The 23,925-nt window shown below is 42.3% G+C and overlaps 1 protein-coding gene across 10 annotated transcripts in view; it reads left to right on the forward strand.

Moving 5' to 3' along the window:
- The window catches only part of STOX2 (storkhead box 2), a 151,599-nt gene that overhangs the window by 97,451 nt on the left and 30,223 nt on the right, over positions 1-23,925 (forward strand). Inside the window, exons 1-2 of one of the 10 annotated variants that reach the window (XM_033059601.2) lie at positions 23,388-23,459; positions 23,783-23,916. The exons of 4 other annotated variants lie outside the window; for them this stretch is intronic. In XM_033059601.2, coding sequence (XP_032915492.1) covers positions 23,844-23,916 — 73 coding nt within the window. In that variant the 5' untranslated portion in view covers positions 23,388-23,459; positions 23,783-23,843. Of the gene's footprint in view, positions 1-2,729; positions 2,820-10,587; positions 10,616-23,346; positions 23,460-23,515; positions 23,729-23,782; positions 23,917-23,925 lie in introns of those variants that run through there. 5 more of the 10 variants (XM_033059598.2, XM_033059604.2, XM_033059602.2 and 2 more) reach the window with 5 other exon arrangements.

The raw sequence follows: 23,925 nt of genomic DNA on the forward strand, positions 1-23,925 counted from the left end.
CAGAATGGCCAGAATGGTCCCACCACAGTGGCAGGTGAAGCCCCTCATGACGTCTGCAAGGCAAGAGTCATAATGTTTGCCTGAGGGCTGTTCAAGACAAAGCTGGGTTACAGACCTGATACCTGTCATCACTAAGGATGGGGAAAGGGGAAAAATGGAAATGTGGGGTACCATATTCTCACATGTCAGTTTGACTTGACTGAACAGTGCTGTGAGGGAAATGTTGTGCATTCGCTGTTGTGGCACATGTTCGATATGGATCACTGTGCTGGGTGGTGGAGATGTAAGTGATACTTGTTTTATGAGGTATTATGAAACTTTGAGAACTTGTTAAAAACTGTGACTATAACTTGCTGATCTTTTTTTTCCCTGAGAACTGACACCTAGAGACTGTGAAACTAACTTGATTTGTTAACAAGTAAAAACACTGGAAGGAAAAAACCAACCAAAACCTTTTGAGGTTAATTCTACCTGCTTGTACTCAGTTGCATTTTTCTTTAAGTATGTAAAGTAAAGAATGTCCTAGTGCATGGGGAAATAGGTCATCTCATTTCTAACTAAGCTTATATTCTTTGTGTGGAGGTATAAGCTTTACTATGAAGAGAATGGGGTTCATGGAGGTAAAGTAATACCTGGTTGTGTATTTTCAGGAGACATTATGCCTGTGTAACTAAACGTGTAACAAGCAATAGAGATTGGTAACCCATGGAGGCAACCACTGGAAAATTAATTTACCTCTCAGGTAGATTACATGCCTAGACTGGGAGAGATTATGGGTAGATATTAACAGGATGTTGAACTGATTGCTGACACAGAACTGGTTCCCTTTCTTTCTTGACTTTGAACCTTAATTACATCCTGAAAGTGGAAAGTGACCAAGAAAGAAAAATAAAAAATAAAAAGCCCTCAAAACAATCCTACAGTCCCCAAGCCTCACTCACCCCCTCCAAACGTACAAACAAAAACCTGAAAACGACCAAACTGACAACCCCCAAAAAAGTTTTTGAGAATCAGCTTTGGAAAGTGGGATGAAGTGAAGGTTCTGCTGCCTGGGAGAAATTCTGACTTCTGCCATAAATTGGGTAGAAATTTTTCCTCTCCACACCACCAGGTTAACCTGTGATTGGAAGTGCTGAGCAACATTTGGAGCCTGGGGTTTCCACCCTGCTTCCAGTCCTGCCATCTTCCAGGCCAGCAGCAGAGGCCTGTATCCAAACAAATGCTTGGAAAATGTGCTCAGGATACTCAGCCTATTTAGCAGTGGCTTACATGTGCCATCCACAAACGACCATCCCTTCATTCCCATAGCCAGGTGAAGAGCTTGTTAGTTCTGTCTCTTTGGTCTGGTAGCCACGGGTGCTGATGCTTGTTTGCTTGTAGGTCGGCCCTGGTCATAGACTTGGTTTGCTTTGAAGGAAAATCATTTTCCAGACACCTTCCCCTTTAAAATCCAGGGCTTCATAATGCGTGGTGTCAGCATCTACTGGAAACCCACTCAGGATAGGTCTCTTTCTCACTTTTTACTCTAAATCTTTTGTTTATTTGCCTTTTAGCTTAAATTTTTAAAAGTTGGATTCATTTCTGTACAACTGTCGATGATTTTTCTCTCGTGAGCTTAAAAACGGTCTCTAATTTTTCTTCATAACTGTTTAGATCCCTTCCTGCTCCCCATCCACCCTTGCTTCCTTCATTTTCCATCTCATTCTGGAAGAGCATTTCCCCCTTTCTTATTGTACCTTGTGTGTGCTCTTGTGTGCTCTTTTGCTCTCCCCCACCACTATCAGCCCTGCCCCCATCCTTTCTGGCAGGATAGAGCACCCTTCTAATCACCTGTACTTTTTATCTTCTTTCTGAATCTTAAGCACAGCTTTTCTGATCTCTCTGTGTGTTCTGGAGCAGAACATGCCAGGATCAGGACAGGGTGAAGCTGAAAGTAAAATCACGGAAGCAGTGATTGAGAGTCATCTTGAAAGCAAAAAGTTAACTTTGTGATTCATTATCTTCTTTACAAGAGCTGGAAGGCTCTTTCCATGTTTGTACATTTAAAGTGCTTGCATTTTGAATGAGCTCAGGAGATTATTTGAAGATGCAAGGTGCTGGGATGAGAGTTTCAAAAGCATTGTTCAAGCACATTTATGAGCTTTGGAGTCTGGCATTTGTCACATCAAAACATTTAAATTGTTCTCAGGTTTTATTTTAGTTTGTTTTGTTGGGTTTTGCTTTGGTTTTTCTCCCTCTCTTTTTAGAGAGTGCAAGGGAGTTAGTCAGAGAATAGGGATAATGGCTTTAACAAATGGAAATAGTTTGTGTGAATAATTCCAGGCCCAGGTTCTCATTCAAGCACTATTAGAATCACATTTTAAATCACTTTCACCCATATATTGTTGTGTGCATCCTTTGGGTTTATAATAGCAGGTGGCACAAAATTAAGTCCCAAAATAAGGAATTCTCTTTCTGAAGAGGTTACGTGGCAGCATCCAGGGTATTCCTGAAAGATCATAATTTTCTTCTTTTTCATCTTTTTTTTTCCTTTTCACATGTTCAGAATTTACCTGGATTATTGTGGCAGCTTTCTACAAAAGTACAAAATCCAGTTAGATAAAGCAGAGGTTCAGGATGAAGTTTCTAGCTAAAATCCTTTTCTGCTTCTGAAAGTTTACCTGTGTCTCAGTTTATTACACTTTCAGAAAGTTAGTGCTACTTTTTAATGGACATTTTATTTTTTTCAGCTAATAGCTGGTTAATGAATAACCCTGACTGTTGCAAGGTTACAAGAATGATGCATCCAATACAAGAGAGGCATGGGGACATTTCCAGTGGTATGTCTACCTTGTTTTGTGAGACACTATTTATCACTAAATTGACATTTAAAACAGTTGGTGTTAGGTGTTTCACTTTGTGAGAGGCAGGACTTATGTCACTAGACTTGTCTCTTTTACATCTTGGTAATAGATAATGAATATTAAATGATACTATTAAGGATCTGGGCTCCAATAAAAGGCAATAGAAAGACTTGCAGATAATCTGCTCTTGACAACAGAACTCAGGCATAAGATCACAGAAATTACAGACAAATGCCTCGATGTTGTGTCCAGGTTTCAAGAACCTGTCCACCAACTAGATCCTCTTTTCACAATACTTGTTTATTATTGCTATTTGGTATGTTCACGAGCAGTGAGAAAATGGCAGCTTTTCATGGGCTTTGAGCATTGATGAGCTTTAAGACAAAACCACAGCAGATCTTTAAAACGATTTGGGAGCTTTTGCCATGCAGCGACCAAAACTTGTTTTTCCACAGTATTTTTGTATACTTTAGAAATGGGTGATACAGAATGCTTTGCTTAGTATGATTTGTTCACTTCCAGAAGGGTTACCTTTTTGGATCCCTTGAACATCAAAGTAGGAGCAAACTGTGAGCTGGCAGTCCCTTCCTATCTAAATGCTTGGTTAGGTGCTCCGAATCTCATTCCCAGGAGCAAATTGTCTGCTCCCAAGACTTCCACCTCATTCACTGAAGTTGCTTAATCTGCAGCATTGTACCAGCCTGACCTGAAAAACCCTGCTAGCTCCACATTCTTCCAGCAGCACGACTGTGCTGCTAAGCTTGACAGTGCCTTCTGAGCTGATAAGCAACTTGCAAGGCAGAGAGGATGAAATAATGCTCTAGACAACATTGCCATTCTGGTTCCTTTGCTTGTGGCATGATGTTATCACTTCAGAATCAAGATTGAAATTAAAAATAAACATTTTCAAAGCAGTCCTGCTGCCCTGCAGGGGTTTGTCTTAATGCTTGCTCCTTTGTAGCCTGTCTTCCAGGTATTTAGATGGTTTTCCAGCTAACATCCTTCCCACAGCTGCCTTCTGGGAGGGGCCTGATTCTGAGGATAGATGCACTTGGGGTCTTTCAGTCCCACTTTTTGTAACTGCTGCAGGTGACTGTTGAACTCTTCCATATGCGATCAATTTTTAAACCAGATTTTGTCCCCACTGTTCCTCTTAAAAGACTGCATTACTCACTGCTGTCATGGCTAGCAGTCTTGGTCTCAGTTCTAGTCTGGATTTCCTGTTTGCTGAAACTGCTGTTTTCTGGGTGACGTATGGTGAATGTCTCCCTGAGTGCTGGCTGATTTGGATCCTTACCATTTGTTCTCCCTAAATGCATAGCTTAGCTTAAAGAGTAGTAAACTTCTGTGGTGCAAAATTAGGTATTTTTTAAGGTTTACATTTTAGCTTAGAAGAATAATTGTTGAGACAGTCACATTAGATGCTGACTAAGTTTTTGGAGACAATTTGTTGTGCAGTATGTAAGCTGTTTCCTTTTGGTTTCTTTTCAGTTTGTTTTCTCTGTGAGTGCAATGAACAAGATCTCTGTCTCAGACTTAAAATATTCCTGCTTTCTTCTTGAAACGTCTCTTCAAGCTTTTTTTTTTTTTTCTTGCATGCATGAAGTACTTAATGCCCTCCATCTGCATGAAAATGTTTTGTATATAATTCTAAAAGCTCCCTTAGGACTGTAGACTTTTTTAAATGAAGCAATTTAAACATTTTCCACACAAATGGGCACTTGGGGCAAATGTCATTATAAAAATCGTAAGAATATTAGGTATTTTCACTGTTTTTTGTTGGGGTTTTGCTTGATTTTTTTCTTTAAAGACCTGCCTCTCCAGTCACAGTGGAAATTGCAAGTCAGAGAGAGTCAGCATGATTTATGTTATGGCAGAGCAGTAGGGTGTTTGTAAGGCTGAGAAGGCAGACATTAGTAAGAATGAGAAACAATAGACAGTCTTCTCTGCTTCAGTCAACATGGTGCAGGTGTTGAGGCTGATGTAATGCTGTTGCTGCTTTCCTACTCTGAGTTGTACATACATATTTATAAACACATGCAAGTCAATCAAGACTTGTGTTCACAAGATAAATTAATAAAACACAGATTGAGATGCAGAACAGGGCAAAAATGCTTCAATCCTGCTCAGACTAAATGAAAGTTTTCATTTTAAACTAATGGATTAAGATTCTCAGGTTTCCCATGAGGAAATACATGATACTGGATATTCTTGTAAGGGCATATGTTGAAACTTGTTTTATAAAATTTGAGGCTTGCGTACAGTTGACTAGTAGACAGAGGCTCTATTTTGTGGAGGTTTTGGGATTCTAAGGAAATTGTTTTCTGATTTGAAACAGAGCTCCAAAGTAGACAGATTTCATGTGGAAGAAAATCTGAAACCCAGTATTTTTAGATCACGTAGAACATTTAATTCCAGCAGGATCAGACTGGTTTGTTTCAAATTTGACTGTTTAAATGTTTTAAATATTTCTCTACCTAATGCAGTCTTTTAGAACAAACTAATTTGAAAGGAGATAAAGAAACACTTCTTGCAGGAATGCCGTAACAGGAAGTTCTGACATTTGTCAAAATATTTCTCCCTCTTTCTAAAATGAATACATTAAAAAGTATGGTTTTCTGATACATTTTAATATCAGTGGAATTGTATTCTACACAGTAGGATGTCTGCCATTCATTGTGACTATGTCATCTGTGTTTTGGGGAGATATTCCAGCAGTGGATGGAGAAATGCAGGATTCTTCTTGTCTTCTGCATGTTATTTTCCACTAGAATGGTCAATATCTGATGTCTAATAGACCATTTTCCTTAAGAAGCTCAGTTATTGCAAGTGATGGTTTTTAACAGATCTTTGGAACTACTGATGAAAATGGGTACATGCTGTCTCTGTAAGAACAGCACTATTTTTAAACGTATTCTTGGCATGTGTGCTTGCTACTTATATTCTTGTTTATTCCAGCTGCATGTCCTTACTTTGTTCAAGTCTTGTTGGTCTGTCGGATATGACAAATCAGGCTTGCTTTTTGCCTTTTGTAGTTGAAACTGGTGCTGATAGACTTGAACCCAGAAGGCATGAAAATGAATGGAGTTTAGTAAGCCTTTTTAAAGCCCTTTGAAAATTCCAGCTGTCACATGGACCTGCTGTCAGGATGGTGACTGTCGGTCATTTTAGTGGTGAGTGACCATATTACCATGCAACCATGCAGTTTCGTGATAACTGAGCAGTTCTTACCTGTAACTGCTGGCTCCCAGAGCAGGAGGTCCTGCTTCTCCATGTCTTTGGCAGACTGCCTCCTGCTTTACCGTGAGACAGGATCTCCTCAGTCTTAACAGGGCACCCAGTCAGAGTTTGGCATCAATTTTTTTTTTTTTTTCTTTTTAGGAGCAACCTTCTGCTAGGTTACCTCCCTAAACCAACTCATGAGACTAGATCAAGCATATATGTAAGCTGGCTTTTCCTGGTTGAGGAGAGCAGTGGATAGCCTTTTGGTTGGGTAGTTCTGTTGTGCAATTAGGCATCTATGATGAATGCTTTGACAAATGCTGACTTGTCTGTGCAAGGACTTTCATGTGAAAGTGAGCAAAGGAAAAATACCACAGCATACCACCAGCGTGGTGATGGATTCCTCAGGTCATCTGAAGTAGCAATTATGATATCCAACAATATTTTTAGATCTTTTTCTTGTCAGGTTTTAGCACAGATGAGTACAGTAATTTCACGACCATAAGGTGCACCGGACTATAAGGCGCACCCCCCAGGAGTCAGCAAAATTCGCAACTTTGTAGATCAGATAAGGCGCACCGGACTATGAGGCGCACCTTTTTTTTCGCAGCGAGGCTCCGCCCCCAGCTCCCTCGATGTGGTTGCTGGCCGAGGCCCCGCCTCAACCCGGCAGCCATTGGCCCCCGGGCCCGCCTCCACCCGGCAGGGGCAGTGCCATGAGCCACCGGGCCCGCCTTCACCTGGCAGCCATGGGCCCGTGGGACTGCCTGGACCCAGGAGGGGGGTGCCGCGGGCCCCCTGGCCCGCTTTCACCCGGCAGCCATGGGCCCCCGGGACTGCCTGGACCCGGGAGGGGCGGTGCTGCGGGCCCCCTGGGCCCGCCCCCAGCCGGCTGCTGTGGCACTGCCAGTTCCTCCCATGGCTCACACCTCACACTTCCGGTTTGGCAAATTTCGCAACTTTGTACATCAGATAAGGCGCACCGGACTATAAGGCGCACTTCCAGGTTCGAGGGAAAATTTTAGTCAAAAGGGTGCGCCTTATAGTTGTGAAATTACTGTACATAATTTCTATTGTACATCTGACGTGTTTCAAGGATGGATATGTTTGGTCTTTTTATTTGCTGTTTAACCCTATTGCTCTCTTCTAAATGAAAGATTTCTGGCATGGGAGATACCATTTCGCATAAACTATTCAGTAAGATTTTATAGGTACTTAAATTTCAAAATAAGTCTAAAGGGGCCAAACAGATATCTAGGATATGGCACGTACTAGGGACTGTATAGGCAGGCCAGAGCTCTATCTGACCTGGTCAGCTCTGTTAATGTGAGCCGAGTAAGTGCTGAACCACAGCGTTCAACACAGACCACAAAAACTGTGTGAATGGTCAGTGAGCTTTCCCACGTGGGCAGCGTGAATCTGATCCAGACACATTTCTGTTAGTTCTAGTCACAGTACTGAATGCAGCACAGATGTCTTGAGTAGCTGTCCAACATCTTGACCATTCCTTGCTTTTGAATCAAAGCTGTTTTCCTGTTGCTTTTTAGGAACTAAACTAGCCTGCAGGAGTTAGTAGTGTAGAGCGTGCTAGATCTCCCCTGGAACTTTTCCTGGTGATTGGAAGAATCCAGGTGTGTTGTTTGAGAAACTCCTGGAGCTCTTACTGATACATGCAGGGTCTCAAATTTAGTTCTTTCTGTAACTAATTTGCTTGATGATCATTGGTTCAGTTCAGGTTGACATTTTTAAACCAGCATCTGAGAGAGGTAAGAAATTGGAACAAATTGAGTGCCTAGTCTAGTTAATCTTTGCCATAATCTTTCCTATTTAGCAGTGAAGGAGAAAAGAGTGAAAATATTTGTAAGCTTACAGCTTCAGAATTTTAGTATCTGGGCAAATCCTATATATGAAGATAATAATTACATGATTCCAGGGTTTCGGTTAACAGAAACTATGTGGAGAAAGCTAAGGTATCCTTTGCTTTCAGATAACGCAGAAATATGTGAGCATCAGATTATTTTGTTATTTTCTTGAAATGCAAACAAGATATGCCAATAAAAATCATGGCTGTTGATTATAGGCTTATCATCCTCAAGCTAAGTTATGGCACATCTTCTATGGATGGTACAGTTTGGTTGAGCAGTTGCTAGTTTAGCTGTAAGCTGTTGTCAGTCAGCTTGTCCTCCCTGATTGATTGCCAAATTCTTCCTCCTGTACTTGAGGGAAAAGGAAATCATAAATGTTTAATAACTGAAGGTAGGTGGTTAGTCCCAAAGTCAAACACTAAAATGGATAAAACCATTATGAGCTTTTTTTTTTCTTTTTCCAAAGAAACTTTAAAAATAACAGTAATTGTTGAGTATGTTAAGCTGAAGATTGCAAGGAGGAAGTGATCTTATTGCTTCCATGGCTTCACAGATAACGATTGTATCTGAAATATGTTGGCTCTGTCTGAGCTCGACTGTGAAGTTCTTCAGGCAGTGCCAGTCTTCCAGATCTTGTAAAATGCCAGACAGAACTGTTGTCATCCACTGAAGAACCATTTCCTCATATTTGACTTGTAGAGAGAGCAATGGATGTCAGTGGCATTAGTGAAGGAAATAAAATTGCCAGCATGTAAAGGTGTTGGAGATTATTGGCAAACAAAGAAGTGAAAACAATACTATGTGAAACTGATATATAGGGTAGAAAATGTTTCAGACACAATATGGTCATATGGCTTTTGAAAAAAACTTTGCACTATCTTGGCTTGTAGCTTCTTTGCTGAGTCTTGGCCTTGGATTTCCTGTATGCCAGAGGTTGCATGATCATAGGAATCATGTGCTCTTGCTTTCTTATACTGCCTGGCAGGGGGAAATTTTATTTATAAAGGAGTTTTTTGGTTGGTTGGTTGGTTGGTTGGTTGGTGTTTTTTTCTCACTCATTATTATGAAAGGGCAGTGCTAATGGTCTTGTGGATATTGTGTGTGCATGTCCAGTGTGTAGCTGCAGGATGAGGGAGATCCTAGCACTTGTGCTGCCATCAAGCAGTTCTCTGTCTTGCTTGGAGGGGTTGGCAATTGCCTTTCAAAATTGATATTACTCTGCTGAGTCAGCTTCTTGATCTTTTTATTCGATTGTTCAAGTGGAAAGTTTCTATTTAGTTCACCTTAGTTCTAGTAACGGTTTGTATGTCAAAGTTTGGAATTAAAGCATTTGTGCATTTTCCTTATGTAATTAAAACAATGAGTGAGCTTATCAAGAAAGGAATATTGAAATTCAGGCTGAATGAGTGCTTAGTTGGCTGCTAGTCTGATCTCAGCTCCCTCTGTGCCTGAGCGCTGGAGGAGGATGAGGTCATGGTGCTGATTCTTGACCATAGCATGCTGCAGACACCTCCTGTGTCTTACCAGTGTTTGCCCAGCTGTGTCCCAAACACCGAATTACTATGACTGTAATACTGCTTTAGCTTTCTTCTAAATATCCATCAGCTAGGTGTGGTTAGGCTGTGCATGTTGCTGATGCCTGAGAACCAGGAGATACACCAGCCTGAAAAACCAAGATGCACATTTACACTTGTGAAGAAAGCCCTCAGCCCAGGCACAAAGCAAAGTTCAAATTCATGCTCAGAATCCACAGTAGGCACCCATTGTTACCCTGTGATTTGCCTCCATAAACTAATTCTCCTACTTGCTTTAGATGAAACCAAAGGAGATAGAGAATGTGGTTTGATTTAGCTTTCTGATTTGCTCTATAGCTGTGGTTTTCAGCATGTGTGCTGATGGCTGTTTTGACAAACCATATTGTGGTCATAGAGCCTTCTGCATCCATTTAAAATAGAGGCAGTGGGTTTTTCTACACTTCCTGTGCAAAAACATCTCCATTGTGGTTGCCCTTTTAGACAATAACAGGTGGCGAATCAGCTGAAGTTTTTGCACAAGTTCAGATTCCACTCAATAGCAGCAAGAGAGGAATATTTTGCTATTGATCCTTTGACCCCCTTAAACTCTAAAAACAAAACAACAAAAACCTTGGATCAATCATGAAGCCATGCTGAATTGAAAAGTTGCATTATATATACATATAATGTATATTCGATGAGTATTTTGTAGTACTTTTGAAACAGGAGGTGGATTTGGTTGCAGTGTGTGTTCAGATTTGTTTCTGGCATCAGCAACACATGTCCCATCACACCACTGCCCTCAGGGAGGCAAAGGGTGTCTGTACTGCTCTTTTGGAGTACTAACCCAGAGTTTCTTGTGAGGACAGAGTGCTTGTAGACGAATGGGATGGAAATCTGCTTTACCATCACGTAAAATTAACAACCTCAAACAAAACCACAAAGCCCCACGACCTCCAGGCTAAATAAAGGAATCAACAAAAACCCCCTTCTTTTATTTTTGTTTCTGAGCTCTCCCTCTCTGGGATTTTGGCCGTTCCTGAGGCGGCAGCCGCAGCTCACAGGGGTGCATGCCCTGTGGGAGTTGCTCATGCATCCAAAATGGCTGGGACGTGGGTGGCCTTTGCTGGAGAACACTGCGCTGGCTTTTGGTTGAAAATGTCGTGCAAAGGTGGGAGTAACGTCCCATCTTTCGACTCTGCGCGTATTGTTTTTTCTCCGTTTCGGGCACTCTGAAGCGTTGTCAGCTTTCCGTGAAGGGTTCGGGATGGGAGATGCAGGGAACGGGCCCCGCGTTGCCATGGCGGCGGGCGGAGGTGCCGCTCGGAGGTACCGCGCCCCCGGGGGCCCCCGGGCTGGGATGCGATGGGATGGGCACTCCTTCCCCGTTTGGCTCGGTTGCCCGCCTTGCAGCGCGATAGAAGCTCCATCAGCAGCGCGGGGCGGCGGGAGGCTGCGCTGCACTCCCGCCTCGCCGGCGGGCGGGCTGTACGGGCGGGGCAGCGCTGCCCCCGGGGGCCGCGGGTGGTGCCGTGCCCTGGGCGCTCGGCGTTAGCGCGGGCGGGGCAGGGGCCGCTAGCGAGGCGCGGTGCTGGCAGAGGCTGAGCGGCTCTGCAGCGTCTCGGGTGCGCGGAGCCGGCCGGGGCCCCCGGCGCGACTGAGCGCCGTGGTTCGTGTCTCACGGCACGGCTCAGCCTGTCCGCTCTTGACAGCCCTAGAAAGCTGCAGAGCTTAGTGGCAAAGCGAGTAAGTCTAGTCTATCTAAGCACTTCCTTTGAGGTTCTGTATTGCTAGTGCTCGAGGGCAAAAGAAGCAACGTTTTTAAATAGGTTGCAAAATTTCAAAGCGTATTTAAAACGCTGTGAAACATCTTGTCAGTCCGTCTGCGTTGTTTCTTCTCAATGTTTTTAATAGTTGTCCTGCTGCAAAATAGAAATACAAATTTTCCGGACTGATGGGTGAGACTCCAGGTGAAGCCTTGATCAGCTACTGCAAATCTTTCCAATGTTTTCTTCCATTTCTAGAATGGAAATTGGTAGTGCCTACACTCATAATGATGGAAATATCTCTGTCCAGCTCCTGTAAGCTGAAAGTAGGGCCTTAGTAAAAAATCTTCCTGAAGTTGCAAGATACTCTCACACTGTACAATTGCTTGTACTGGTTGCATCACAGGTCAGACTGAAAATTACAAGCCAAGGCTGTTTTAGGATTTTCAGATCTTAATCTTAAAATCTGGGACAGTCCCTCAGGGATAAATTAGGCATGCATAGTACACCTGATATGTTGGACCTGCTGCTCACTTATGTGAGATAAGACTATATGCATATAGTTGCTAGTTTCCAGGCATTGGGCAGCCCAAGTTTCCAGGCATGTAGAAAAGTGGGTAATTACTTCAAAAATATGGGAAAAGTCTGCATGTGCAAGCATGCATGGGTCATAGGATTTCTGTGAATAATAGTAAGTCTGTTGTCACATGGTATCATCCTTCCTTTCATCCCTCCTTCCACCAGCAGATATTTCCAGACTTCCTTTTGTATTTTTTTCTAGTCACTTTTTGAAACTTATTACTAGCTTTGAACACTTGTGAATAAACTAACCAGCAGACCCTTGAGCAGAGTGGTCTGACTGATGCCTACACTTGCAAAATCAAATGACTGAGGAGTCCAAAGATAAGAAAGTTGTTTCAGAATTCATCTCCCATGTAATAGCTCAGGAGGTAGCCTGCAGTTCATTCCATTACTTAGGAGCTGTTAATGAAAGCAATACCTTATTTTACAGTATTATTGAAAAAAGGGTGCATGCCAGACAAAGACAATTTACAACCCATTTATTTTCAGCATTTTCCTAATGCCCATTATTTGAAGTAAAACCCATCTCCTGACAGACCAGCTTCTTAGTTCCCTTAATCCTGCAACAAAGTGATAATCCTTTATTTGTGACCTCATAGGCTGTTGCTACAGAGAATGCTGTGATATCAGAAAGCCAGCACTGTGACTTCACTGTTGGTGGAAGTAGGTGAAGATGACCCACTCTTGAGGCTTAGGGGGAAGTTTATATCCTTTTGGTATTCTAAAAGTGCTTCCTGAGGAGCAGTATGTGGCAAACAGAATTGCATAATGTCTGTCTACCTAGGTGATGAATGAGACAATCAGAGGCTGTGTGTGAGGGGAAAATATGTGTGATTATGTTTACAAGGTAATTTCTGCCCTTGAAAGAATTATGTTATCGGGAAGAAAACTGTCACTGGGAAGTTACACTGAGGATACTTTTATATCCTCAGTCTCCAAAGATATCATGAAGAATACCAGAATTATATTCTCTAACAGCAAGAACTTCTTCCTCTGTTTACCTCTTAAGAATATAATTTTTCGACCCTCAAACTTTTCTTGGAAACATTAATTCCATCAAAACTTCCATCAAACAATGTTTGTCAGGAGCAAGGCAAAAGACATGTAAATCACATTTAAATTTCTCTGCCCTAAAGTAGGCTTTTAGGCTCTTGTTTGTAAACTCAAGTATAAAGGAGATGTGTCCAAGACTTTCAGGTATTTCCAGATATCTTACATGCCTGGGTTCTTTTACATTTGAGTGTGAGTTTTTGTGTCATGTTTGAGAAATGAGTGCCTAAAATTAGGCTTCTTATTAAGTCTTGATTTTAAGAAGTTCTGATAGTACAGCAGCACTCAATGGGGATAAAGGGAAATTAAAATCTACATCAGTTTTGAAACTCAAGCTGTGACTATTAGAAACAACATATGGCAATAGAAACCAGATTTGGCTCCTTTACTATGTCTGCCTTTTTCCATAACAGGAAGATTTTACAGAAATAGTACTTGCAACTCGAAATGTCAATGGTTATATACTCTTGAAGACTGAAACTATGAGAACCCAGAAAAAAATACTAGTAGAAAGTTAAATCCTTTGTTTAAACATTTAGTTTTTGGATGCATTTGGGATCATATGATTGAACAACAAGAAGAACATATAGTTGCCTGTAACAAAATTAGTATTTTATTTTTACTATTGATTATTCCATTTTTAACTTTCACCTTTTCATGCATGATACAAAAGGTCATGCAGATGAATTTAGAAGGATTATACATGTACTATCAAAAAAAGAACAAACTTCTGGAAGCTGTATAAGCTAAATCAAGTTAAACAAAACACTCTTACTGCAGAATAAATGGCTATTTACATAGGTATAGTTACACCAGGTCAATCAGTCTTTTAGACTAAAGCCCTGAGGTAAGTTTCTATCTTATCCTTGTTACACAAATGTTCTCCAAATTATGTTCTGAGCATGTATCAAACTGGATACTCCATAACAAATCCATGTTGGAATAACTCTGTTAAATGCAGTACCAGAAATGAAATACCAGAATTTAAAGAAAAAAAATCACACAAATTATGCATAGGCTTTGCAGACCATGCAGGACACCCTTTGGGTAGCCTCACATTTTCAAGTTCTTGTGGATTACACTATCTTCGTATGAAGGTACATGTGCATGTGTGTTTTGAAGAGCTGCTTGTAAAGCAGCAGAACACTTCTAAAGACAGTATTGGTGATGACATGCTTAACTGCTTTCATATGTTTCCATTCAAACTGCCCAAACCATTAACATGCTCCCTTAGTGATGTTGTATGTGTGTCTTATTAGCATGCACACTACTAATTTACTCTCAACTTTACTGTCCTCTAAGCTCCCACCCTTCCCCTAGCTTTGATCTTTCATCATAAAAGCTTAGAAACAGCCTTTTGCATGTGAAGCTAAATGTTTCTTTTTAGCTATTCTGCCTGTTCAAGACACTGAGATGGGAGGAGGGCTCTTTCCAAGGCAGTGCAGTAATATGCAGGTACCCTTGGCAGGAGCCTGGTGCTCTGCTGGGGATGCTGCCTTTGCTGGGTCATTGGCACTTGGGCTTAGGCAAGGTACATTTGTTCTTTTGGGCTTTTAAATGAGACTTTGGGTGGAGGCTTTCAGTGAATCCTTTGTGTGGCAGGGGGTGAAGGTCAGCCCAGAAAACAAAACAAAGGCAAGCACCAAGTGGATGCAGAGCACATGCAGATCAGTTGTCACAAAACAACTGTCCTTTGTTCACTTATTTCTTTACTAATACATGCAACCATTACCACTTTGCTTATTCCAGCAATTCTATAGATCCTTATTTTTTCCCCAGACTTTCGACACCTGGAGGTACTAATTTTATTTCTTACCATTTAGTTATTATTTCTGCTTCCATTTAGCCCTGCTAAGTATTTGGATTCTTTTAGCAAGTATTCTCTCAGAAGTTACATCTCCGATGCTTCACTGTCTCCTTTAAGAATCAAACAAAAATCAGCTCTTTCTCCACATTTCCTTTTAACCTTTCCTATATTCTTTCTTTCTTATTTTCTTATTGTTTCTTGTTTTTCTCTCCTATCTTCTTTTGCTGCTAATTCAATCTTTATAGCATAGTTTTTTCTCTGGGTAGCTTCTATATCAACTCTTTGAAACTTGTAGCTTGTCAGATAGGAAGAACAGCAGGGGTTTCAAAAAGTGCACTCAGAATTACTTGCATCTCCTGTAGATGTTTCTAAGGGCTGGTTTGTGCAGCAGTTCCAGCCTCACAAAGGGGGTGGTCAGTGAGAGAGGGGCATGTACCATCCCCTTCACCATGTGCAGTGCCATGTTTACTGATGATCAGAAATGCTTTTGAAGCAGAAGGCCTTCTCAAGCTCTGGTTCTGACTGAGACATTTTTTACCTGTCTAAGTCAGAGGTGCCCTCAGGGCTATAAGATCTGGGTGAGTTAAAGTACAGTAATTTCACGACCATAAGGCGCACCGGACTATACGGCGCACCCCCTGGGAGCTGGCAAATTTCGCAACTTTGTTGATCATATAAGGCGCACTGGACTATAAGGCGCACTTTTTTTTTGCAGCGAGGATCAGTGCCGCACACAACAATAACTAATTAGTAACGGAATCCCATGATCGTGGAGTTTACTGGCAGGTGCTCAAATTGGAAACATTTTAACAGATTGGTGTAGCCTTTAAACGCAACCCCAAGCGTCCTCCCCGTGCGCGGGGCCCGGCACTCCCACCCGCCCCTGGTGCCGGCTGCCGAAGTGGGGCTCGGGGCGGCGGTGGTTTGGGGTGGCTCGGAGTGGCCAGGGATGGCTGCGGCACGGAGCAGGCGCGGCGCGCCGCAGCACAGAGCGGTTGGGGCTTGCCACAGCACGAAGCGGTCAGGGCTTGCCGCAGCACAGAGCGGTCAGGGCTTGCCATGGCACGGAGCGGTCAGGGCTTGCCATGGCACGGAGCGGCCAGGGCTTGCTGTGGCATGGAGTGATCGGTGCTTGCCACGGCACGGAGTGGTCAGGCTTGCCGCAGCATGGAGTGGTTGTGGCTCACCACCGCGCAGAGCAGGCGCAGCACGCGGCAGTACGGAGCGGGCGCGGCTCGGAGCGGCTCAGAGCGGGGGCAGCTCAGAGCAGCCGGGGCTAGCAGCGGCACAGAGCAGGCATGGCGCGCGACGGCACGGAGCGGTTGGGGCTCGCTGCGGCACAGAGCGGTTGTGGCTCGCCGCGACGCGGAGCAGCAGTGGCTTGGAGCGGCAGCGGCTTGGAGCGGGTGCAGCTCGGAGCGGCTGGGGCTCGCAACTTCTGCGGCAGCCTGCTCCCTCCCTCCCCATGCCGCTCCGGCAGCCCCGTGCAGCTCTGGGAGCCCCACGCACCCCCGGGCATTTCCCCCGTGCCGGCACAGCCCCAATGCCACTGCCGGGTGGGCTCTGCTCGGCTCGGGACTGTTGCAGGCTCGCACTTCTGGGTTGGCGAATTTCGCAACTTTGTCCATTATATAAGGTGCACCGGACTATAAGGCGCAATTCTGGGTTTGGGGGAAAATTTTAGCCAAAAGGGTGCGCCTTATAGTCGTGAAATTACTGTAGTGCCTGCAGAGATTGCTTGTTGAAAGAATATGATGGTACTATAAGGCCTTTTTTGTTATGACCAAGAGTAAGGAATTGCAACACAGTGACAAGATATAAGGCATGACTTACTTTGTTGCTTTAAAGTGTGTTAGAAAATAACTATTTTGCTATGGCATAAAATGTAGCAATTCAGGGCTTGGGTTTATATATCCCCTATGCTTTGATCTCAATATTTTTTGATGCCTGATTTTTTCTCTCTGTGTCCTGTGTTACATGTGAAATCTGTTAAAGAAATTATCTTGATTCTTCTTTTGCTAGCCTTTTAGCTTAGTTCAGTTAAAGGTGAGATCATCATCAGCTCTTGAGATCATCTCAGGAATCTAGCCTTGATGTCCTAGTTAGGTCTCTTATACTGAATAAGAGGGCAAAGAGACAACTATTTTTATGTGCTCTCATCTTTCAGAAAACTGGGTCATAGTGACACTCAGGGAGCACAAGAACTCCACGCTCTAGTGCTTTATAAATGCTTGGTGAAAGTCCAAAAGAAAAGTCTTGTCAAGCTCAGTTTAGTATACAGAGGAGAAAAAAGAAGGATGGCCACATCTGGGCCCAGTAAAGGGTTAATGATGCTTTGTGCAGCAGGGATCAATACCAAATGTTTGGGGTTTAATAGCTATATTAAAAATCTAAAGGATGGAATGGATAATGAAGTGGTAACCCTGTCTGTCAGATCGCAGTTGTTCAGGTTCATTAAGACTGCTGAGGAGGATTTCAGAAGGGACTAGCGACAGCTGAGTGAAACAGCTGAGCAATTCTGCAGAATAGTGACATCAGCACTGTAGTATAAAGCAGTGCAGTGAGCACTGACAAAATAGTGCTTAAATTTGTTAAGTTTTGTGCTTTTTTAGGAGCATGATAACTGCATGTTACTGGAGTCAATGGTGAATGCGTTAGATGAGTCAGGAGTGGTAATTAAAATCTAAACTTACGACTATAAATGAGGAGGTGCGTAAGAAGTCATGCAAGAGAGGTTGCTCTGTGAAATTGGTAATTTAATCTTTTTGGATACTGTGTTTGGTTTTATGGCTCATGTACAGGGTAATTTTCAGACTCCTGAAATTTCATTTAAAAATGATGGAGAAGTAGGTAGAGCGGTATTACTGTTTTAACAGTAGTCAAAATCTGTTGTAGGTTTTACTTTACTGCTTCCTGTAAAAAATGCTCAGTAAAATTCAAAAGTAAAAAAATTGTGAAATGGACAGGAGGAAATATTTCATCCAGTGAGTTGTTTAATTGAGGGAACCCCTGGTTCCAAGTACTGTCACTTATTTGGGGAGGTAGGCTTTGGTTGCTGCATTTGCCGATAGTCGTACTTGTTGGGATAAAAAGTCAAAATATGCCAGTCCCTGGGGATCTCCAAAGAACTGCTTCTGTCTGGAACAAGGGCATTTTCTCTAAGGTGAAGTATACACTAGTGGTAATATGTGCAGTTGAATTTCTAATGCTTCCTCTAAGATGATTGATGAGCATGAGGGAGGAAGCAGATTTGATGAGTTGCTGAACTGTTGTGCCATGGCATTTCCTTTATTCCCATCTTCACAGCTAATCTCCACACAGGTGAGACTGAAGGACAGAATTTGAAAGATTTTTGAACCTCCGTGGGAGGCAGGGGATATTGCATCTACCTCATGCAGGTAGATCATAGGGGCAGAATATACTAGTATAGCTTCTTCATGTATTGAGGTGTAAAATATTTCAATTTCACTTTAAAGCACATCTTAAAGGTACTCCAGCCATATTGAAAACTCTGCTTTCGACCACGGGGAAAAAAATGACCCAGTAAACTCTCAACTGCTAAGTCTTTGGAGCATCTAACCTTTTCTTTTTAAAAGCACTTTGGCACTAATTTAATTGATTCCATGCCTGGCCTTTTCATCAGTTCTCTCCTAGCCAGGAAAAACTGGGCTGTTAAAGGCTGCTGCAGTACCTTGGGACTTGTGTTCAGTGTTGCAGGTTCTTATTTTAACCTGATGTTATCTGCCAGTCATCACTATTGGTTTGAAAAGCTGTAACCACTGCAGCACTGTCTTTGGGCTGAAAATCTTTTCATGGTTACAGCAGTCAATATAAATGAGAGAGAGTGCACTGTGTCTTTGGGTTGTGTTGCTAATTATCACTCCACCTTTCAAGAATATTTTCTACTGACTAGATTCTTGCTGAATGTTTGCTGCAGCATCTCCAGCCACACTGCAGATGTGTTCTGGCCGAACTGAAGAGGGTAGTGAAGAACATGTGGTTAAGACCTTCAACAGACATGTTTTGTGCTTTCAGCAGTGGAAAGGAGTTGGAAAGGAGTATTATTTATCAGTGTTTCTAAAATTTCCACCCTACAAGAAAACATCTAGGTTTATCTTTGTTGGGTTTTGTTCCTTTTGTTTCTCATTTGCTTACACTCTCTTGCCAAAACCTCCTCTAGTGTCAGATTTTTTAAATGCTTCTATCTTTCCTTGCATTTGCTGTTTGCTGCCAGAAAACAGGCAGGCTTTGTTTTTGAGGGGGTGGGGTGTTGGTGTGGTTGATTACAATATAGCATTAACATTAGTCAAATTAATTTGATAGTAGCAGATTTCTATAAAAAAGCCCCAAACCCCCCTCCCTTCTCATTTTGTGGTCCTAGCAACAAAATATGTTAGAGAATCCTTTTGTATGGTTTAAAGTATCACATACTTTCCAGTGAGCTATAATTTAAAGAAGCCTCATTTAGTAGTTGAATTCTAAAAAGACACAATTGTTTTACCTAGCGGGCTTTTTGAGGGAGGGAGTTGCCTTGGTTGCCTTGGTTTTCCTGTTAAGACTTGATATTTTCATTCAAATGCTTTTTCCTGGTGGTTGTATTAGCAAGTGTCACACTGGGTAATGATTCTGTCCTGCATTAGGTAACACTTAAAACATTGTTTGTTTTTCATCTTAGGTTTTGAGATTCTTTTTTAGAGTGTGGTAAGCAGAGATGCTTAAAAATGGATAACAGCTGAGAAGAATTGGATGATCAGAGATCCTTAATCATATCCACAGAGTGAGCTGTTAAAGATTGTGATCTTGGGAGTCAAACCTAAGAATATTTGCTTCAAACTCACTTGCAGTCAGCATAAAAAGGTTAACTGGAACTGCTTGCTCAGTTGTAGAGTCACAGCAAGTCACCAAGAAAATACAGCTGTGGGGGAAAAAAACAGGGTATTTCCACTAAAAGTAAGAAAATTCTGATTTCTTGGTACCCAGTGCAGGTGGGAGGTTAGCTGGAACACTGGAATATGGTGCAGAATTCTGGTTGTTGTTTTTAAAGGAAAGTTGCATAATTTAGAGTAAATGTAGAGGAGTCCTCTGACAGGATTAAAGGGATGGGAAGGACAGACATGCAAAAGAGCACTGGAAGAGTGTGATTTTTTTAAAACCAGTGCAATGAGATCTGAAGGAGTGGAGGTGTGTTCTCTGCTAATAAATTGGGGTGTAAGCAGCAGGAGTTTAAAAAAAAAAAGAGAGAAAGGGTATTTAGCTCCTAGACAACATTAGCACAAAAACAGATGGACATTACTTGTTGGGATTTTAGTGAACTTAATACCCTGATCATGTTTCCTCTTGTGATTTCTTAAAGAACCATGAGATTTGTTTAGGTAAGTCAAGCAGAACTTATTAGCATACTGCAAATAAGCTGTTGTTAGTGGAACACTAATAGGTCAAAATTTCTAGTATTGAGAGATTTTTCTAAAGAAGTGGAAGTGTAAGTTGGTATCTTTCAGATGTTCCTTAATCTGGTTTCTTCTGAGGCTACAGGGTTTGTGGGCCATATTCCTACTGTAGTGTCTGCGTGGTTCCTGCTTTGTGAAATTGTTCTTTTAGAGGTGATCATGCTGGCCAACACTGAAATTAGCTCAGTTGGTTGGAACATGGTTCTAGTAACACCAAGGTTGTAGGTTTGGTCTCTTAATGAGCTGTTTACTAGTGTTGGACTTGATGATCCTTGTGGGTCCCTTCCAACTCAGAATATTCTATGATCCTGTGGTAGACAACTATAGTTTCTGCAGCTACAATTGCTGAGCGCTAATGGCTGATTTTAGCCTCTGAAATTTGGGTAACTGGTACAGGCAAGATGGAGTTGCACTCTTGATAACCTGCTTGGATTCTTTTGACCATGTCCTTTTTTAAGCTTTTTTTTTGTTTTCTGTCATATGTTATCACATGTGTGGGTTTGGGGGTGTGTGTGTCCCCATTTTAGCATATTCCTTTCCTTCTCTTGAGTTTGCCTCTAGTGATTGGGAAAGGGCTGTGGCAAAGGCCCTGACTTGGGAGGACTGAAGGATATGTGCAAGCTAATGTAGAGTTTGACAAAGGCATGTGTGCAAAGAAGGAAATTGGGATTTTTAGATTATCTGCTTCCTCAGTGTATGATGGAGATTGATGTTAGGCTATACTCTATTTTGCAGTGGTCTGTTTGGATGCCTATGCATGCATGGAGTTATACACAGAGAAACATGTGGTGTGTTTGTACTGTACACTGTCAATAAGGCAGCTTTTGTTTTAGTACCAACCTCTGTCGTGCTGTGAGGGGAGATGTGGGATGGAGGAACAGAGTATCTGCCTTGGTTGGGGAGTGCATGCAGAATTTTGGCTAGGCCTTCCTCCTGTGAGGCCACGCTGCTGTAACATTTCTGGTGATGGCAGCACTGGTTTGTCCATCAACTTCAGCTCTTCTGAACATTTTCATTTATATTTCTCCACTGCTGGTCTCTCACTTTTGCTCTCCACAATGCTTCAGTTACCAGGTACTTCTTGCTATTGTTAATACTGATTAAAGAACTGTGTAATGGTGCTGTAAACTGATGAATATGAGTAAAGGCATGCCTAGGTGCATGCACACAAGGTGTCTGTGCATCCTAGACATATGTGCATGCTTGGTGCATTCCAGGTATCCGTAGGCATCACACATGCAAGAGGAATTGTCTCACTGAAAGAGCTTGCAGTTGTATTATTGGTCTGTTCAGAATAGTTGAGTTGGTCCTGAGCATATGATACGGGTTCAAGTGCTAGAGAAATTTGTTAGAGCTGCTGTGCTACCTTTAGCTTTTTTTCTGCCAGTGTTTTAACTTTGGTGTTAGTTGCAAGACTACTGCAAGTTCTTACTTGTGCGTGTCTGTGAAAACAGTGTTGCATGCATGAGCCCATTTAGTTTTGCATGAAGGTTGTCTGGTGCAAAGGGGAAGAAGATTGGAGCTTTGTTTTTACTTTCAGTAAGTGCTTGTTCTAATTTACTTTTAAATTTTTCTTCATGCGATGGGTTTTGTTGCCGTACAGTGTGTGTGTACTTAGCAGACAATCCTAGGGGTCCCAAAACTTTGTAAATGCCACGTTGGATTCATTAGAGGTCTTGTGGCTGATGCTGCAGCTCCAGGGAAGGCAAAAATTTTGTAAAGCTGAAGGAAGATTTCCTGGAAGGAGGCCTTTCAGGAAACACAAAAACTGTTGTCTGTGTGTATAGCAAGCCCCCAGCTTTTAATGCTGAGATTATGGCAACTGTGCAGCTACTGGTGTGGCACATGGTCCCCTTGACCTTACACTTGTAAATTAATCTGCTATATGTCTTTGCTGCGTAACAACCACCACACACCTGTAACCAAAAGTGATGTTTGTTAGTTGTATAACCCAACTATTTACTTGTCCTCTTGAAACACACAGACCTGTTTTAGGCTTGGTTGGACTCTTTCACTGCCAGGGTTGTTGTAGGGCCAGGGAGCTGGTGACTTTTGTATTGCATTCAGTCCTAAGCACCTGGTGTGTTCCTTTGGTGAAACACCTAGGAGAACTGCCTGTTCCAGCACAGCACAGGTGAGTCCTAAAGTGCTGTGTTTCAAAATGTTGTGTGCCTTCTTTGCTTCAGACTTTTTCAGAATGCTTGGAATGTAGGAACCTTTGAAGAAGCGCTTTGTGGCAAAACTTCCTTTTCCTATTTGCACCTCCATTTTGGCATATTGGTCTGATTTTGATTATTAGGTCATGACTAGAAATAGTTCTTTTTCAGTAAAGGCAATTTTAAATGTTTTTTTCCTTTAAAAGAAGATCTCAGAACAACTAAAAATGTTTCTCTGAAACAGCAGCATCTCTCATCCCATACACTATTCCTATTTCTTCTGTGTCTTCCTGATCCTTTACCTTAGCATCTCCTTACCAAGCAAAGGAAACCCTGGCACTGGGAGTGAGATCCTGACACAGTGACCTCGTTCTGAGCATTACCTTCTTTGTCAGTGGTAGCAGAAGCTGAAGCAGCTCTGCTGGCCCTCGGCACTTGGAACAGTTTGACATTTTCTGTCTGGCATGCTTTCAGGGCTCACTTTGTTTCAAGCCCAAATGATGAATGGGATAATGAAAAATAAGCTTACAAGAACTTGTCCACTGCTTCTAATTTTTTGATTAACAGTTCTCAGCAGCACAACTTTGATCTAGTGTGCAGCAGAGCTGCTTGTTACATTTAGATCTGCAGCATTCTTCAGGACTGACAAAAGAGAGTAAATCTTTCTTTTTAATTAATACACCTAAAATTGGTAAGTATCATGATAAATAGTGAACAGTTAAAGAAAATACTGCTCTGTGTAAGTATCTGTATGCCCACATATGTCTGTGCATTTATGTTTCTGTGTATAGGGGGAGTTGTGCATTACATCAAGAAGATGTGTTAGGAGTGATTTTTTTAATCTTGACTAGAGGGTTAAAGCTTTAACTTGCCTTGGCTAATGCATGTAAATAGCTTTCTTGTCCACTTAATGAGAAGGCTGGGTTGTTATCCTGTACAATGCAGCTGGGCACTGTTCCAGAAGCATAGGCACTTCATTTCAAAGACAAAGAAGCCAGTGCAGACACGGGAGAAACCTGGAACATTGCGCTGTGGATTTTTTCAGAGCGATGACTCATTTCAGTTCACAAAGGATTCTGGGCAGGGTAGTGAGAAGTCAGGTTGGCTGATCCATTCCTATGACTTCACTTTGCAGAGAGCCAGGGAGAAGAGGAGTGACACTGCAGAATCCTGAGGCACTGCAGTGGAGAGGTGCTTTGCAAAGACTGTGAGTGCCTTCGGAACAGGGGGTGGTATCAGAACGTGATTTCAGCCATTCCATGGAAACAGGGCAAAGAGAGAGAGATGTTTTCAAAACACTGTGTGGGAGTTATATTTGTAGTCCCTTTTAGATTCTTCTCCACCTCCTCTGTAATTTCTTAACCATTTATTTCTCATGCTTATGTGAAAATTGCATGAAACAGTGTTCCTTTCAGTGGACCTGCATAGATAACTGCATTTTTTTCTTCAGTATGCCCCTATTTCCTGCTTTAAGAGGTGGGTGTTTAGCATATTAATGCCTAAAAGCATGCTTTGTTTTTCTTCTTTCAGGTCCTGTGGCATTGACCTATGCTGCATTCAGCCAGCTTCCACAGTGATATAAAGCCCCACTATGCACATTGTTGTTACATCACAGCTTCTGTGGATACTGTACTGGAGCATGGAACCAGACCATAGGGGTTCAGGTAAGTCCC

This window comes from Catharus ustulatus, chromosome 5 (genome assembly GCF_009819885.2).
Source record: "Catharus ustulatus isolate bCatUst1 chromosome 5, bCatUst1.pri.v2, whole genome shotgun sequence".
Taxonomy (NCBI): Eukaryota; Metazoa; Chordata; class Aves; order Passeriformes; family Turdidae; genus Catharus; species Catharus ustulatus.